The sequence below is a fragment of the Pimephales promelas genome, chromosome 8, assembly GCF_988280905.1.
Source record: "Pimephales promelas chromosome 8, fPimPro1.hap1.1, whole genome shotgun sequence".
Classification (NCBI taxonomy): Eukaryota; Metazoa; Chordata; class Actinopteri; order Cypriniformes; family Leuciscidae; genus Pimephales; species Pimephales promelas.
In genome coordinates this window covers 25419404-25436224 of record NC_142776.1, presented here as the reverse complement: position 1 = coordinate 25436224, position 16821 = coordinate 25419404, and the positions used below count along the sequence as shown (strand labels likewise).

General features: G+C 38.4%; 2 protein-coding genes across 3 annotated transcripts; one reads left to right on the top strand and one right to left on the bottom strand.

Moving 5' to 3' along the window:
- Window positions 1-637: 637 nt before the first annotated feature.
- nasp (nuclear autoantigenic sperm protein (histone-binding)) lies at window positions 638-6647 on the top strand. Of its 2 annotated transcripts, XM_039647731.2 has the most exons (15): window positions 638-803; window positions 1513-1551; window positions 1645-1758; window positions 1872-1952; window positions 2024-2133; window positions 2389-2997; window positions 3188-3243; window positions 3325-3401; window positions 3476-3549; window positions 3672-3860; window positions 3991-4160; window positions 4415-4483; window positions 5196-5270; window positions 5603-5731; window positions 6459-6647. In XM_039647731.2, the coding sequence occupies exons 1-15, from the start codon at window positions 766-768 to the stop codon at window positions 6492-6494; spliced, it is 1866 nt and encodes a 621-aa protein (XP_039503665.2). In that variant the 5' UTR covers window positions 638-765; the 3' UTR covers window positions 6495-6647. The 2 variants fall into 2 exon arrangements, with proteins under 2 accessions (XP_039503665.2, XP_039503666.2); XM_039647732.2 differs by lacking the exon at window positions 5603-5731.
- Window positions 6648-8615: 1968 nt separating this feature from the next.
- ccdc17 (coiled-coil domain containing 17) lies at window positions 8616-16818 on the bottom strand. The gene is made up of 14 exons (XM_039647704.2): window positions 16386-16818; window positions 15265-15345; window positions 15133-15186; window positions 14919-15048; window positions 14085-14226; window positions 13907-14002; window positions 13021-13154; window positions 11548-11670; window positions 11203-11363; window positions 10251-10336; window positions 9947-10147; window positions 9651-9873; window positions 9413-9523; window positions 8616-8776 (listed from the first exon to the last, which is right to left on the bottom strand). Exons 1-14 carry the CDS (start codon window positions 16596-16598, stop codon window positions 8651-8653), a joined length of 1881 nt encoding a protein of 626 aa, XP_039503638.2. The 5' UTR covers window positions 16599-16818; the 3' UTR covers window positions 8616-8650.
- Between the last annotated feature and the right edge of the window lie 3 nt (window positions 16819-16821).

Below are 16821 nucleotides of genomic sequence, written 5' to 3'. Positions count from 1 at the left end.
TTTAAGGTTAAATAGTCATTTAAGGTTATTTATTTTATTTTGACATTATTTGCATGACAATTAAGCATTATAATTTAAAAAAAACTCATTACTGCTGTGTGAAATCATTGCAAAAACATCATGGTAGTATAATATGAACCGAATTTATTTGGTTCATTTAATTGAGATTAATGGAAATTAAAATAATAATAGTAAATTTAGACACCCAGACACATAAAATAAAATAAAATGACTTTGAAAAGATAGTGTAACAATGAAATAATTCAAAAATATTAGATTGTAAAAAGGAAAGAGAAAACAATTTGAACCCCTACTGTAAGGACAGCTGAAAAGTAAAGTTGCTATATCAATAGAATAATGGAATATAGATAATGCTGCTAATAAAAAAATACTATACGTTATATTTCATTCACAATAACACTAGGGACGTGCTTTAAGAAAGTGAACAGAGTCTATTTTAATTTCAAACTGACCTCAACTGCGAAATACAACTCACAAAATCTGGATAAAAATAGACTTTTCATTCCTCTTTACTGTAGCCATAGACAGTATGACTAGAGCTGTAGCGGTTAACGACGTTACTTGCCCTTTAAATGATTTCTCCCGCGTTTTTGTGACAGGAGGGTCGTAGTTCAGCGGAAGTACAGCTTGTATCCGTATTTAAAGGCGCCAACAAAGGCTAATTCAGGAGCAGCTTCACAACCTGCCATCTTCACATACATCATCCAATAGTACATTGCGGCGTAGTTTATTTAACGCATTAAGATGCCCGAGGAAACAGCATCTGCTTCAACTGCCGAAAGGTAAACTATCATGTTTAAATTAAATGCGTTCTCAAACCAGGAAAGTAAACCGATAAGTTAAAGGAAGTCAAAGTAAGATGTTTTGGCTGGTTTCGTTTTATAACAAAGCTGCAGCAGCTGCGTCCTTGTCAGGAAAAATGCCTCGCGCTCGTGCTTCAATTCGCTTTTCTCCAGCACCCGGACATCGTCGCACGCGACGGGATGGCATCACCGTTGATTCCCGTCACCGTGTTGTGTTTGGCTGCTTTCTGTTGGCGGGAGCAGGATTAATATGAACGTTTAACTTGTTTATAAGTTACATCATAAATTAGTAGAGTCCCGCTTTGTTCACGGTCCGCCAGTGTCAGTGAGCTTGGCGCGGCAATGAAATGGCTGCACACGCGCTGAAGTCCAGCGTTAAGTTTAAAAGGTGGCGGTAACGACACAAACTCTATAAATGACCCACTTTGGGTATTATTCTAAAATTAAACAGTGGAGTTAAGTGCCACTCATGTCCGCGTGTAGATTTTGCTCTAATGTCTAGACACTGTCTTAATATTAATGTTAGTCTTAGCATCGCGCTAACTTTTGTGCTCCTGCTCCAAACATCTCCCACCCCCTCAGCAAACTTTGAAGTTTTTCTCCCGTTAGAAATAATCTTAACACGGAACAATACTTTACAGTTGTTCGACTTATTTTTGTTTTTAATTTATTTAATTTTTTTTTGCAGTATGGCGGTGGAACCTTGCTCCTCAAGCGCTGCAGACAGGTGAGTTGGTATCTAGAATTAATTATTTTATTAATTTGCTAATTTCAACAAAGTTATTGAGGTTCGTTACACACATATTTGTGAACTTTGCAGCTCCGTCGATGTTACTGAGGAAGCAAAGAAGCTGATTGGCACAGGCAACCGGCACTTAGTGATGGGTGATGTTGTGGCGGCAGTCAGTGTCTTCCAGGAGGCTTGTGCCATGCTGTGAGTAGTGAAAACAACCTGTATTATAAGTGGAGAATGTGTCATCCATGTAGAGTATGCCACATCCCAATTAATTACTATTATGGTGTTCATTTTCATCTCCCCCCATTAAGAGCTGAGAAGTATGGAGACACTGCAGATGAATGTGGAGAAGCTTTTTTCTTGTGTGGAAAGGCCCTTCTGGAGCTTGCCAGGTATCTGAATTAATTGGCATTTAATGGATTATTTTTAACAAACTTGTGCTAACGTTAATAACTTTTTCTAGGATGGAGAATACTGTGCTTGGTAATGCTTTAGAGGGAGTCCCAGAAGAATCCTCTGAAGAGGGCGAGAAACAGAATGACTCCAAGATTGAAAGTGCTGACAACTTGGATGGTTCGTATTTAAAGAGCTTTGTTTGTTGGTTAAAACTGCTCACTTTGTTTTTTTTGTTTTTTTTTTTGTTTTTTTCATACATGCTCGAGGCTAGACATCACATCTGCACAAAGAACCTCCAAATGGACTTGTCAATTTTCTGCTCAAGCCAGTATATAATGAAAGCATAAAGCACAATTGAAAATTGGATTATTCCAGTCAAAAGGTATATCCACTGTAACCTAGAAATCTCACTCAATTTCTACTATAATGCAGAGGAAACCAGAGATGAGCTTCGAGCACAGGTTTATGATGCCATGTCAGCGGACAACAAAACTCAGTCAGAGGTGGAAACGGAGGTGGGGGAAGGTGAGCAGAAGAACCAAGAAGATAAGCAGAATGAAGTTGAAGTGCCAAAGGAAGCGGATGCAGCATCACCTAAATCTGCGAAACCAGCTGAAAGGGAGAAACTAGCTGAAGATGAGGCAAAACCTGGTGACGATGAGAAAATATCTGAAGACAAGGCAAAGCCTGATGAAAAGGAGAAACTAGCTGAAGACAAGGCAAAGCCTGCTGAAAATGAGAAACTAGCTGAAGACAAGGCAAAACCTGCTGAAAATGAGAAACTAGCTGAAGACAAGGCAACACCTGCTGAAAATGAGAAACTAGCTGAAGACAAGGCAACACCTGCTAAAAATGAGAAACTAGCTGAAGACAAGGCAACACCTGCTGAAAATGAGGAACCTGCTGACAAGGATGTTAAGGCAAATGGTGTAGATGAAGGTGCTTCTAAAAAGGAAGACATCACTTTGTCAAACAGTGAAACGGCTGAAAAAGATGAGAAAAACGAAGATACTGAAGAACCCATGGAAGAGGATGGTGGAGGTAGTGAAGTGTGGTAGTCAGGGGAGCACAAGATTTTAGTATTTAACGACTCTTTCACCTGGTGAATCTACTTCTAAATGCTAGTAAATTCACAGAATATTTAGATTAAGCTGCAGCACTTCTGATGGTGTGCATGGTGATGGGCTTCACATTAAATCGTTGGCGGTGGTAACGTATTTTTCTGTTTCAGATGACGATGAGGATGACGACGATGATGAGGATGGCGAGGGTGACTCGAAGGATAAGGTTGGTAATTTATTTTTTTATTTTTTTTCCTGGTCCACACTTCATTGATTTAGTGGCTTATTTGTGTCCTTGTGTTTTTAGGAAAGTGAGGAGGATGAAGTTGGCAACCTGCAGTTGGCCTGGGAGATGCTTGAGGTCGCAAAGGTGATTTATAAAAGGTATGTCTTTACCTCTAGTGATCAACTGCATTTGATCAAACTTCTTTCAAAACACGGGTGATTCTGTTTTGTAGAAAAGACTGCAAAGAAGATCAGCTAATGGCAGCACAAATTTACCTGAAACTTGGAGAAGTTGGAGCTGAATCAGGTGTGTGTGTAGAGAGTAGCGGACTATTTAAGGACCCTTTTGGATGCCACAAGCCACTATTTAAAATGGGAGAAAAAAATTACACTTCATCTTTCACCAAGTCTCCACTTTTATTCATGTAGGTAACTACAGCCAGGCTCTGGAGGACTTCAATGAGTGTTTAACCTTGCAGCTGAAACACCTTCCCTCTCATAGCCGTCTTTTGGCTGAGACTCATTACCAGTTGGGCACAACTTACTGCTACACTGCCCAGTACAGCCAAGCCATTGAGCACTTCTCCAAATCTATCAAAGTCATCGAGAGCCGTCTTGGTATGATGTTATTACAGTGGGCTTTTGCTGGTCTTCATTCTTCTTAACTAAAGATCTGCTTGCTGATAACATTAGTTGCCACGAACAAGCATGGTTCACTTAATTGATTACCACATCCCTGTTCCACCAGCTATGCTTCAGGAAGTGATAGACAAGACTGAAGGTGCAGAGGCAACAAAGGAGAAGACCGAGCTTGAGGAGTTGAAACAGTTACTGCCAGAAATTACTGAGAAGATTGAAGATGCTAAGGAGGGCCAGAGGACTGCTGCTGTGGCTTCTGAGGCCATCCATCAGACTCTTGTGAGTTGCTTCATGCTATTACCCTAATGCATCTTGTTCAATGGCTGATTTATTTTTTTATTCAATATCAGCTTGTGGTGTTCATTGCCCAGTACTGATAATTTAACTTGTCCTATAATCAATATGATAACTGCTATAGCATGCATCCCTAGTGTTGCTCTTAGTATGAAAGAATAAAAAAGTCAAATGGAGATGCCATAAAGTAAAAGCTAAAGTTAAGAGTGTCTGTATAGTTTGGAACTTGTTTGTTACAGGCAGGAGCATCCACGTCATCTGCTTTTCCAGCTGAAAATGGTGGCCCATCTTCATCTACTGCTAGTCAGGTGTGTTGATGCTTTGTGTACCTCCTGTGCGTGGGTTTTTAGACATGACCAACTGTTTATGTAAACCTTGTGTATTAGAGCAATAAGACTTGAAAGATAAATTGGTCCATTAACTAAACGGTGTTTGGCAGGCTTTTAAGTGCCTCTGCTCTTTGGGTGTTCAGAAAAGCGCATGGGCAAGGCTTTAAAGCACATGCATAATGAACTTTAGTTAATTGCAGTGTCCTGTGAGTAACTCTTCCTCTGCGTGAATGTAGTTCGTGCTGTACATTATGTGGAGATGGATGTGCTATATATATATATATATTTTTTTTTGCATTATGAGAAAAATGTTGCATTATGCAACTCCTTACCTTCTCATGCAGTTAATTAACCATCGAAATCGCCTTTTTCATGCGGTTTCCATTGGTTTTAAAATTAACAAATTTCCTGTTAAATATCAATGGCCGACACATCGGTCCATCTCTAATTTATACCCGTGTGTTACTATGTTGTACCCACATTGGACCATATAGGGGGCTATTCAGACACAGCCAGGGACATATACATGCATATGATGTAAGAAATTTGATATCAAGATTATAAAGATTTGGTTTTCTTAGCTGATTTGGACACTTATTTGCCAGTGCTGATAACTTAAGTGTCAAATATTGGCTGATATATCAGTCAACCACCAATATTGCACAACCTTAAAATGCCCGTTTTATTTCAGATTCCTGTGAAGCCAGCTGATGGTGCGTCTTCCTCAAAATCTGCATCTGATATTTCCCACCTTGTCCGCAAAAAGGTTGGTATCCATCCACTGCAATTTGCTTTAACCTTTTGCAGTAGAGGTGGATAAACTAGCATTAACTGGATTGCATGAGTAGTCTGCCCTTGAAGGAGCATCTGCTTTGCTGATTGCAATTACGCATGTTGGATCATGAGCTGAATTTTCCAACTAGATGAGATTTGGTGTTGCTCGGTGTTTCTGTGGTGACTGCTTCAATATTGTGGCTTGGCATATTGTAGATCTGGCATGGTTGTGAAGTGGCAATGTCTGCTTGAGTAGCATGTAGAGAATAGGTGTTCAGCGCAAAAAATAAAGTACGTGTTCTGTCCTGCTTTGTTCCTGCACAGAGGAAACCAGACGAGGAGAGTCCAAAAAAGGACAGTGATGCTAAAAAGACAAAACAGGAGACCTCAGTTAATGGCAGTGATGACTCCGCCCACAACGGCAATGGAGTCCAGGAGAAAATGGAGCAGGAGGCGAGTTGATAGGCTTGCTGTTTCCTCTAATAGGGCCACAGGGCTTGACCATAAGTGTGAAAGATGCTCTGGACAGTGGACAGAAACTGTCACTACTGCATCGAAAGTTGATAATTTTCACACTTAAGCCTTGTCAATTTTTATTTTAAGTGAGTTTAAACTATTCATACTTGAGACGTGAAAGAACTATTCTTTACTCAGTGTAATGGTTTGTCTGTGCACATGCACAACAAATGCAAGTTCTCCTTTGCATCTTGTGCTCTGCTCTTGACTGCTTACTGTAGCATTAAGAGTCTGTGTAGGTCTAATACAGTGAAGACTGCAGTGTTTGTTTGTACACTGATTAAACATTCTGTAGTAGTCTGTTTCTTACCTGTATACTACTACCTACCAGGAAAAACTTTAAAAGATCTCGTTTTTATTATTTGTGTTGTCATTGCTTTAAAAATGTGAGCATTTATTTTAGGTAGGCTAGGCTTAATTTTTACTGTAGTATCAAGATTGGAATTGTGAAGTTTCTAAAACTAAAATGGAGTTGTAATCTTGTCAAAGAGACAACTTCAGGACTTCATCTGAGTGCATATTTACTCATGTACTTATACTAGTGAAGTCCTGCGTCTGAGGATGTTCAATTCTTGATCTTACATTTAATCTGTTGGTTGGAGAATTGTCTAGGGTTTGAGCAACATCAATTTAGTGCCTTTTTTTTTCTCTCTCTCTCTTGTAGTCAGCCAATTCTTCCTCTGTGGAGACCTCAGCGTGATGGACTTCCTCTGACCTCTTACCTTCCAACCAGCAGAGCATGCCTGCATCATACTCATGAACAACTTGTCTGTTCTGTAAATAACCTGTTTTCTTTGTCCAATTTTTGTATAATTGTAGTAAACTTTCAATAAAGGATATTTGCATATGTGAACATGTGGGCTCTTCCTCCATCTCCACCCCTCCCCCTGTTTCTTTTGTAAAGAATGTTCTGCTCAATGCAACCAGAGTTCCAATGGAACCAACTAATTGGACAAACTCCTCAATAGTTAAATTATTAGGTATAGGATGTGCTGTTCATTTTTTTTTTTTTTTTTTTTTTTTTAAATAAATACTTTAGTCTTCACATACAAGGGTTTGCAGTTAACTTTCCTTCACCAGCTTAATTTAAGCCATTCAGAACTTATACCAGCCAAAATAAACCAAATCAGTCACATCTTGGATTCTGAAATATTTTTTTACTTTCAATTGCATTTACTGAGTGGATGCCAATCAAAAGAGTAATTAAATTATCCTAACTTATTAAGTTTACTTGCATGCATGCGTACAATATAAACGCTAGGGTTTCTTCGACATGATGCATTTGTATGGGTTGGAAAAAATGCCCTTTTAATGTCTCCTATACTGTAGGGCTCTGGTGGCTAAAACTGGTCTAGGCTAACTGGTCTCGGGCTGTGGACATGTCACCATTCTGCACTTGTAAGTTGAAGGCAACAGTCAAACAGTGAAACTTCAAGAATTTCAATAGGAAAAAGTTCACTTCAAGACTGAACAAAGTAGTGTCAATGAGTTTGAATTAAGGTCTTTAAGAGAAAAAAAAGTGCAATCTCTTATTTCTGTATGAAGCATATTTAAGTCCTAAAAGCCTGTTACTGAGAAACACTCAATCTTGTAGGGTGATGTCAGTATGTAAGTCTTTGTCTTTAATCATTGCATTTTAATGAATGGCTATGTAAGTGGTTTGATGATTTTGAACTGCTGTTCATGCATTATCTGCCACAGGATTTTCACCCTTATTTGGTGTGTTTACTGGTGTTAATTTCAAACCCTGCTTACAGGGGTTAGACAATGAAACTGGCCAATATAGTGTTGGAGATTTAGATTAGCACAGCTGTAAATAAAATAATGCAATCAACACAATATAATGGGAGATATAGAGTTCAAAAGAAGGCAAATTGTTGGTGCACGACTTGCTGGCTCATCTGAGACGAGGACAGCACATCTTTGTGGTGTATTGAGACTATGGTATCCAGGATAATGTCTGCATGCCCCCAAGTAGGATGAACCACATCCAACAAGAAGAAGCTGTCTGAAAGGGGTGTCCAGGTACTAGCCCGGATTGTATCCAAAAAGCAAAACCACTGCTGCCCAACTCACTGCAGAATTAATTGCACACATTCACATTGATTCCCCTATTTCCACCAATCCTGTTGATCGGGAGCTCAACGGAGTCGATATTCATAGCCGGGCTGCTATAGCCAATCCTTTGGTTACTTGGGCTGGAGTATCATGGCATTCGCCACTATCCTTGATGGTCGCGTCACTGACAAGAACCATTCTGGAGGACCATGTGCACATAGTGGTTCAAACATTGTACCCTAAAAGGGGGGTGCCATGAATCAGCATGAAAATGCACCAATAGACCCAGCAAGACTTGTGCCAGAAAGGTTTGATGAACTTGAAAGTGAGGTTCTTCCATGGCCTGCACAGTCACCAAATGTTGATATTATCGAGCCACTTTGGGGTGTTTTGGAGGAGCAAGTCAGGAAATGTTTTCTCCATCAGCATCCCATAATGACCTGGCCACAGTTCTGGAAGAAGAGTGGCTCAAAATCCCTCTGGCCACTGTGACGGACTGTCTGTCATTCCCAAGATAAATTGAAGCTGTATTGGCTGTAAAAGGAGCCAACACCATACTAAAACAATGATTGTGGTCTAAAACCAGGTGTTTCAGTTTCATTGTCCAACCTCTGGGTATGCATAATTGTTTCTAGATCAGTGTGATGCCAAAACGCACAAATGTAAACAAGTAAATGAAATGTCATTAAAAAAATGCAATAATTCATAACAGATGTGTGATCTGTTTATAGTCATTTGAAATACAATTTGTGTGAAGTTACAGCAGACTTTATTTGTACAGTAATCAATTCAAGTCATTCAAATATAATTGGACTCCTCGACATGATCTGTCTGTGGCAGTGATGAAGGTAAAGGATTGGTTGAGGGTTGTAATGTGTGAGATGGTTCTTGCGTTGCCAGGGTTGCAGATGTGTTTGAGACCACCTAAACAAGACACATTTATTGAGTAACTAAACACTTAACCAACATTTTTTACTTAATGATCTGTAAGAATGGATCTTTATTAATACCAGTCATTGATTCGAGTAACTTTTTTGGCATTTGTTTATAAAGTGTTCTATTTCTACAATATATGGCGTAAAAACGTCTTAGTGCTGCCCTCTTCAGGTTGAACGGTGGCTACTGCAGTTGAATTTTCCTATTGGATGTTTGCGGTGGTACTGACACAGCGGTTGTTGGTGACGTAGGCAAGTTCCATACAAAGAGATGCGTCTCAGGTGCACGCCCCCCCTCCTCCAAATATTGCCAGTGGGTGGAGTCAGGCTCTGACCAGGGGTTTAGTTACCCTTTAAGCTGTAGGCCCAAACTCGGTCCTGGAGGGCCACTGTCCTGCAGAGGTTAGTTCCAAATTTCCTCAACACACCTGCCTGGAAGTTTCTAGTATGCCTAGTAAGACATTGATTGGCTGTCCAGGTGTGTTTAATTGGAGTTGAACCTAAACTCTGCAGGACAGTGGCCCTCCAGGAGCAGAATTGGACACCCCTGCTGTATAGGCTCATTAAAACCTTTGTAAGCTTTGCTATTAAAAAGATGAAATATCTTGACAAACATTTTGCATACCATTGATGGGTACTTGTATTGGTTGGTGTTGTTGATGTCAATCTTTGCAAGAGTCTGTACATCTCCATGACAAGCGTTTGCAACCCGAAGACAGAGTTCCACGTTACCCAGCTTTTAGAAAGAAAAAAAAAAAACAGTTTAGTCTGATTTAAATTAGAGTTTTATGGGCATTTAATCTAGACCAAAAACTTCTAACGTCTAATGAGTCTCTCAATCTCTTAATATTTGGTGAACATACTCGTGACACAGAATTCAGTTGAACTGGACTTAGGGACGCTTGAACTGGGAGAGAGCGGAAGGGAAGCCTCCAGTGACCGCTGTGCACCTGGTTGTGCTCATTAAAAAGTTCAAGTTTAGCCCAGCCACAAGTAACCAAGTCCTTAGTTTCATAGTTGTACAATTGGAGACTTCTAGAAGTCTGAATCTCCAAGACCAAAGCGAGATTTGGAGATGGTTGCACTCTGAAATGAAGCACAAATTCATTCATGTAAACGTATATCCACTCTGTCCATATTTATGTCTGAACCAAACTACCTTGGCACAGGCTGTTTAACAGCCAGTATGGCATAGTTTCCAGGACTCTTGGTGGAGAGTAATGGTTGGCACTGCACTGGCGGCATCAGGGTGGTCTGTCCCAACTTCTCCCCATTACAGTATAACCCTTCCAACAAGCGCACTGATGTCAAAGTAGCTTCTAAACCTATCACCAGGTCATAGAAGATCACAAAGCCAGCCCTAAACACATTCAGACAATTGTAATGCATTTAGTGTTATGTGTATTCATCTATAGGGACTAAGTAAGAAAAAGAAAAGTAACCCGAGAGAAAATTTGTCTTACACAGGATCATAAGGAGCTGGACCAAGAGGTTGCATCGGATCAGTTGCATGGAAACCCATCAATGAATGATGTTTTGAACTCTGATCCTGCAAATTGGTAAAAACAAAATATACACACACTACAGTTTAAAAGTTTGGGGCCTGTAAGATTTTATAATTCTTCAGCAATGATTAAATTAATAACAAAATTAAAGTAAACAAAATGTTTCAAAATTTTAAATAATTGCTATTCTTTTGACCTTTCTATTGATAAAAAATTATGGTGTCAGAAAAATGTAAACATTGATTATATTAGTTCATTTGAATGGTTTTTAAAGGAGCATGTGACACTAGAATAAACCATATAACATAATATACATGTAAATAACTACATGTAATATACAGTACATTACACTAATATGTTAAAATGTTTCACAATATTACGATAATTCCACTGTTTTTACTGTATTTTTGATCAAATAAATGCAGTCGTCAATAAGCATAACAGATCTTTCAAAAACAAAACAAAAAAAATCTACTGACCCCAAACTTTTGAACGTTTTCATATCATTAGGAATGAATAATATATTGGTACCACATTGGTTATTGGCTGATATGAAATATTTGTATTATTGGATACTGCCATCATCTACCACTCACCTAAATTTAATCTTTAAAAACACTAATATTGATAGCATTGCTAAATGGAATCTTTAGCAAATTTCAAAATGAATATCCATTTTTCAGTCTATATTTACTGTTGTGATGCCTAAATTTACTTACAGCATTTAAAACAGCTCATTTACTTATTTAGCTTTATTTAATACAATATAGAATTTTAATATCAGCCATTCATCGGTTATAGACATTCCATTAAAATAGTATTAGACAGAATTCTGTGGATCCGTAAATATCACATTCACTCAACATACAAGTAACACAATGAATTAAGCTTTGGCTAACTGTCAGCCCACCAGTGTCAGAGCAGAGTGTGAGTGGGCCATAGAAGATCCAGGTAACATAGGATGGGGTGGTCTTCTGTCTCGCCCCTTGTCTATTTCTCTTTTTAGAAAGGAGATATCAGCTTGGAGGCTAGCCATTTGATGGATGTGGTCCTTCTGGGTATCAATGAGCCCTGATCAATATAATATCAAATATTCAAATAATGTATTTAAGTATTCAGATATGTTTAAAATATTCAAGCAATATCAAATATTTATATACTTTTAGTCTATAGTATAAGAGTACAAATTAGAACACTTTTCTATGAAAAGTTTCACATCACTTTATTTTTATTATCATGTGAGGTACAGAGGTACCGTGTTCTCCTTTGTGCCTCTCCCTTGCCAGCTGGATTCTGAAGATTTCCTCCTCAAGCTTTTGGTTCCCCTGCTCCACAGCAAGAACATCAGGGTCCAACACTCTGTGAGGAGACTTCATCCCTGGTTGGGACAGAAACGAGTAATGACCCTTGGGCTTGAAAGAATAGTGTATTGTAACTGTACAACAAAGTATGCAGACGCTTAAGCCGCACACTTAAAAATATATGTATGTAAGTGCATTAAATGATAAAATATCACTGTTAAAAATGAAATGAAGTACCAAGAGAAGGTTCAGGAGGAGGCTAAACATTCAGTCCTGTCAATCATGAACATATATAAGCAGTGGTCTCTGCACCTCCTCCCCATCTCCTCCTATATTTCTCTTATTCTTCCTCTGCACATAAGCTCAGGGATTGAGCCTCCTTTGAGGACAACAAGCCAAGTTTGTTTACTATTAACTCATAAAGGAGCTGCATGTAAGAAATGTATTTCAAATAATTATAAAATGACCCTAATATGTCACTAGACATTAAGAAATCACGTTAATTTCAAATACTTATATCACTGACAACAGTAGTCCAGCCAGCATATTGTCATGCAACATGACATCATGACTTTTGCGTAAACATATACGCCACTTTCGAGTCAGGTGGCGTGTTATCTCTACGCATTTGAGCTATCCGCGTGTATCTGCGTGTATGCGTATATGTCTACGCCATTAACCCCTTACCTGTATGTATTTTCAATGGCATATTATACACTCACAAGAATACTTTACTACTTGAACAAAGTAAAAATACATTAATGAGCACATATTTTTGAAAGAACTAATTGTTTTTAGCTAAGAATAAACTAAAAGAGTTACACAGACTGAATGGGCCGGCGAGCTTGTGAAAACTACTTGCACTCTTAACAGTTGACAAACCGACATTGGCATTCAAAAGTTTGGAGTTGGTAAGATTTTTTTAGTGTTCTTGAAATTAGTCTCATGCTTACCAACACTGCATTTATTTGATCTAAAATACAGTAAAATAATAATATTGTGAAATATTACCTATTACGATTTAACAGAACTATCTTCTATTTTATTATATAAATGTAATTTATTCCTGTGGTTGGCAGCCATTACTCCAGTTTTCACTGTAAATCATTCTAATATGCTGATTTGGTGCTCAATAAACATTTAATATTACTATCAATGTTGAACACAGCTGTTCTGATTTATATTTCATGTTGGAAATGTGATCGCTTTTTTTTAGGATTCTTTGATGAATAGAAAGTTCAAAAGAACATTATTTATTTAAAATAGAAATCTTTTTTAACCATGTAACTGTCTTACTGATCAATTCTGATAATGCATAATGCATCCCTGCTAAATAAAAGTATTCATTTCTTACAAAAAACTAAGAATACTTATGAACGGTAGTGTATTACTATTTGCAGCCACAGTTCATTGTCTTTACTGCTCACTTCTTCCTTTTGTCTTGCCGTCAGCTCTAGGTCTTGCCTGCTCCAGTGTAAGAGCTTCTGCTTGAAGGTCGTGCATGTGTGCCAGAACCTCTGGATCAGAACCACCAGACTGCATGTATGCCAGACGCAAAGCTCTGTTACAAAAAGAAATCCACCACAGTGTCTTATTCGGAATGGTTGGTATGGTGCTTGTATTGGGTGACTGCTAGGCACTTAAGTGATTATGTTGCTTAGGGTTTTTCAGTTCATAACTGGCCACAGTCAATATTATTGTCCCCTTACTTCTTTCAATGTAAGTACATGTTTTTTTTCTGGTTTCATTTTATTTGGATGGTCCCTTTAACACATTCAGAAACGTTGCACCTACAGGTCTACTAACTCTGAGTGTTAGTAGAGTACTAGGGTTAGGGATAGGGATAGAATAAGTTGTCATGTTGTTGCAAAGTTACTTATAGTCAGTAGATTGTCTGTTGGAGGAGCAATAAAGAGTTATTAAGCCGACATTAATTTAGCAGATATTAAGCAGACAGTCTACAGCAGGGGTGTCCAACCCTGCTCCTGCCAATCGACTGTCCTACACAGTTTATCTCCAATCCTAATCAAACACACCTGAAGCAACCAATTAAGGTCTTCACTTGGAAAGGGTCACTTGGAAATTAAAGGCAGGTGTGTTTAATTAGGGTTGGAGATGAACCGTGACATTCTCTGGAACCGCGGACAGTCGATCGGCAGGAACAGGGTTGGGCACCCCTGGTCTACAGTAATACTCTAATGAGTTGCAAAGTTAATTATTGTCAACAGGATGTTCAAAATGGACCATCAAAATAAAGTGTTACCGTTTTTCTCACTTCTTTTATTATGCAAAAACCTTGAGTTAAAAAAAGACCTTATCTGAGCGGAAAGGGGGCCATCCAAAGAACAGACCAAGACATGGGTCTTCTTCTCCTCTGGTGGGTTAGATTGGACTTCATTTGGATTAAACCTACAATATCAGCACAGTATAAACATGCATAAAGTGATTGCTAGCTTCTTGGAACACTTGGTTCCCCTCCACTCTCTCGTACCCTTTCATTGAGTTGATATGAGAGTTGAGCTGATGCAGCACCTCCTCGTTCCTCTGTTCCTGACTCCTCAGCTCCTGCAGTGCTTCCTCTAGATGAGCCGTCCTCTCCCGCCCACCGAGCTCGGCAAGCCTCTGTTCAATATCTGGGATAAACACATCATCAATAGTGCAGAACAAATGAACATTAACATTATGAACACATTTATTAAAAATAGAACACGGGGATGGCAAAGTCGGTTAACAATTTAAAAAAAACTTTGCTTAGCCAACACTTTATTTTAAGGTGTCATTATCACATATTAATTATGTTTAAATATTTGTCAATGCTTTTGCGTTCCCTTGTGAAAACGTTTACAAAAAAGATTTTTTTTCCCCACTAGGGGCTCGCTTTTGACATTTCGTCTACATCCGACGCACTGATGGCACCCTTTTGCGTCAATATGAGACGCAGATATATATGGGCCAGAAGGCGCCTCCTAGTGGTCTAAGCCCCTAACACTACCCCAGACATAAACCTACCCATAACTGAAGCGTTATATTGACAATAAAGCATGCCGTGTGCATCGGATTTAGACGCAATGTCAAAAGCGTCTCATATATGACGCCCTTGGATGAGAATTTGCTGGTATCTTTCAGTTAACAGTTTTGAAAAGTACCATTTTTGCGTTACTGTGGAGAACATTAATAAACTAAAGAACTTTTTATTCATAAAGAACCTTGTGCAATGTGATGGTTCCATTGATGTAAGAGGTTCTTTGTGAAAGCATAAGAATCTTTATTTTAAGAGTGGTGCTTTCTTTTAACTATAGCTACTTCCTAACATTCCACAGCTTACCCTTTCTCTCCTTCTCCAGCTGATGGTTGCGCGCCCTGATCTCAGCCAGTTTCTGCTCATGATCTTTATATAAGTCAAGGGCCCTCTGTTCATCAGCTTTCTGCTGGAGTGAGCCCTGCTCCTCAGAGACCTGAAGAACACTTACACAATGTCCAATACCGATAATACGAACACTATTCCCAATCTAAAAAGATTTAAAGAATATTAAACTAACCTCTGTCTGTCTTCTGGGCTGGTTGTGTTCAAATGAGATCCTGAGTTTTTGAAACTAAAACAGAAGATCATCAGATGCTGCGTAAAACCTCTTTGAACGTGAGATTTAGCATCTTTGTATGTGGTCCTGTACCTCTTCAGTGAGTTTGTTTAGAGCAGTATTTTCCTGTGAACTCTTTCTCTGATCCACTGGGCACTTTCTCTGTTCTTTCAACTGCCAATGGAACAAGCAAACATACAGTATTATTGCGTTACTGTTCTAAATTTTGGAGTAGGTAAGAGTTGTTTTTAAAGGAGTAGGCCTAGTTCACTTTTAAAAAAACTTTTGCTGATAATTTACTCATCCCCATGTCATCCAAGATATCCATGTCATTCTTTCTTCAGTTGAAAAGAAATTAAGGTTTTTTGATGAAAACATTCCAGGATTTTTCTACATATAATGGGCTTCAATGGGAACCAAACGGTCCAAGGTCAAATGGTCATCTTGCTCTGTTCTGTGATGCGTGTTTGTGACTCACCTGTTCGAACTCGTTTATCAAAATGAACAAATCTTTTTTTGTGTGTCATTTGGTTGATTCAACGAACAAAATGAACGAGCTGACTCGGGAAAAGGTTTGTTCATTTTGACCATTCTCAGCAAGGTGACCATTTGACCTTATAAAACTTTTTTTTTTTTTAAATGAGTGATCATTTCGCTTGATAAGACCCTTATTCAACGTCTGAAATCGTTTAAAGCCCTTTGAACAGTTTGCACTAAATCTGTCTTTTGGACCTTGAACCATTTGGTTCCCATTGAAGTCCATTATATGGAGAAAATCCTGGAATGTTTTCATCAAAAACTTTAATCTCTTGTCGACTGAAGAAAGAATGACATGGATATCTTGGATGACATGGGGGTGAGTAAATTATCAGAAAAAGTTTTTTTTTTTTTAACTACTCCTTTAACTGTTCTGATTAAAAAAATAATTAAATTGTCATTACTACATAGTTTTCAGTGTCACATGATTCTTCAGAAATCATTCTAACATGCTATTTGGTGCTCAAGAAAAATGTCTTATCAATCTATCAATCAATTTAACGCATCCTTTTAGATTACTTTCATAAAAATCTTGACCCAAAACTTTTGAACATTAGTGTGTAAAGGGACTTAAAAATGGAAAACAATATAGAATTGTTTATTCAAATTATATATATTGTAAATAAATTAACTAAACGTTTTTTGTTGTTGGAATAATCACGTAATATTCAACTTACAACAATCAAATCAGGTGTCCTTGCCCTTTTGGGATGCACCGTCTTCAGAGCTGTGTTTTCTGTTTGTGTGGATCTCCTTTGTCCTCTCCACAGAGCTATTGGATCTTTTAAGTCTGTGCCAATGCAGAATTTGGCTTTGTGTTTATCCAAGAGTCCAGCAGAATGAAATGCCATGTTACAATTCTGACAAATTAACTGCCCCAAACCTTCCATCCCTCCAACAATTACTCCCTATTTAAACTTAAAACAAAATGTAAAAAAATAAAATAAAATAGGAATATACTTGTATTGGAACCTGGAACGTCTGCCTCAAGTTACATGTACTGTATTTGTTGACTGAAGTTTTGTTTGTTGGTTACAATCACCTTGGAGAAAGGGGAGTGGTGAAGAAAAGAGCAAGAGGAATCAAACCCTTGAATATTTTTTTTTTCATGCA

Coding starts and splice junctions, on each gene's coding strand:
- nasp (XM_039647731.2), top strand. CDS start 766: ATGCCCGAGGAAACAGCATCTGCTTCAACTGCCGAAAG. Junction 2,998..3,187: donor CATGGAAGAGGATGGTGGAG/GTAGTGAAGTGT, acceptor TTTCTGTTTCAG/ATGACGATGAGGATGACGAC. Junction 4,484..5,195: donor CTTCATCTACTGCTAGTCAG/GTGTGTTGATGC, acceptor GTTTTATTTCAG/ATTCCTGTGAAGCCAGCTGA.
- ccdc17 (XM_039647704.2), bottom strand. CDS start 16,598: ATGGAAGGTTTGGGGCAGTTAATTTGTCAGAATTGTAACATGGCATTT. Junction 11,364..11,547: donor GAGGCACAAAGGAGAACACG/GTACCTCTGTAC, acceptor TATATTGATCAG/GGCTCATTGATACCCAGAAG. Junction 10,337..11,202: donor CACACTCTGCTCTGACACTG/GTGGGCTGACAG, acceptor ACCAATTTGCAG/GATCAGAGTTCAAAACATCA.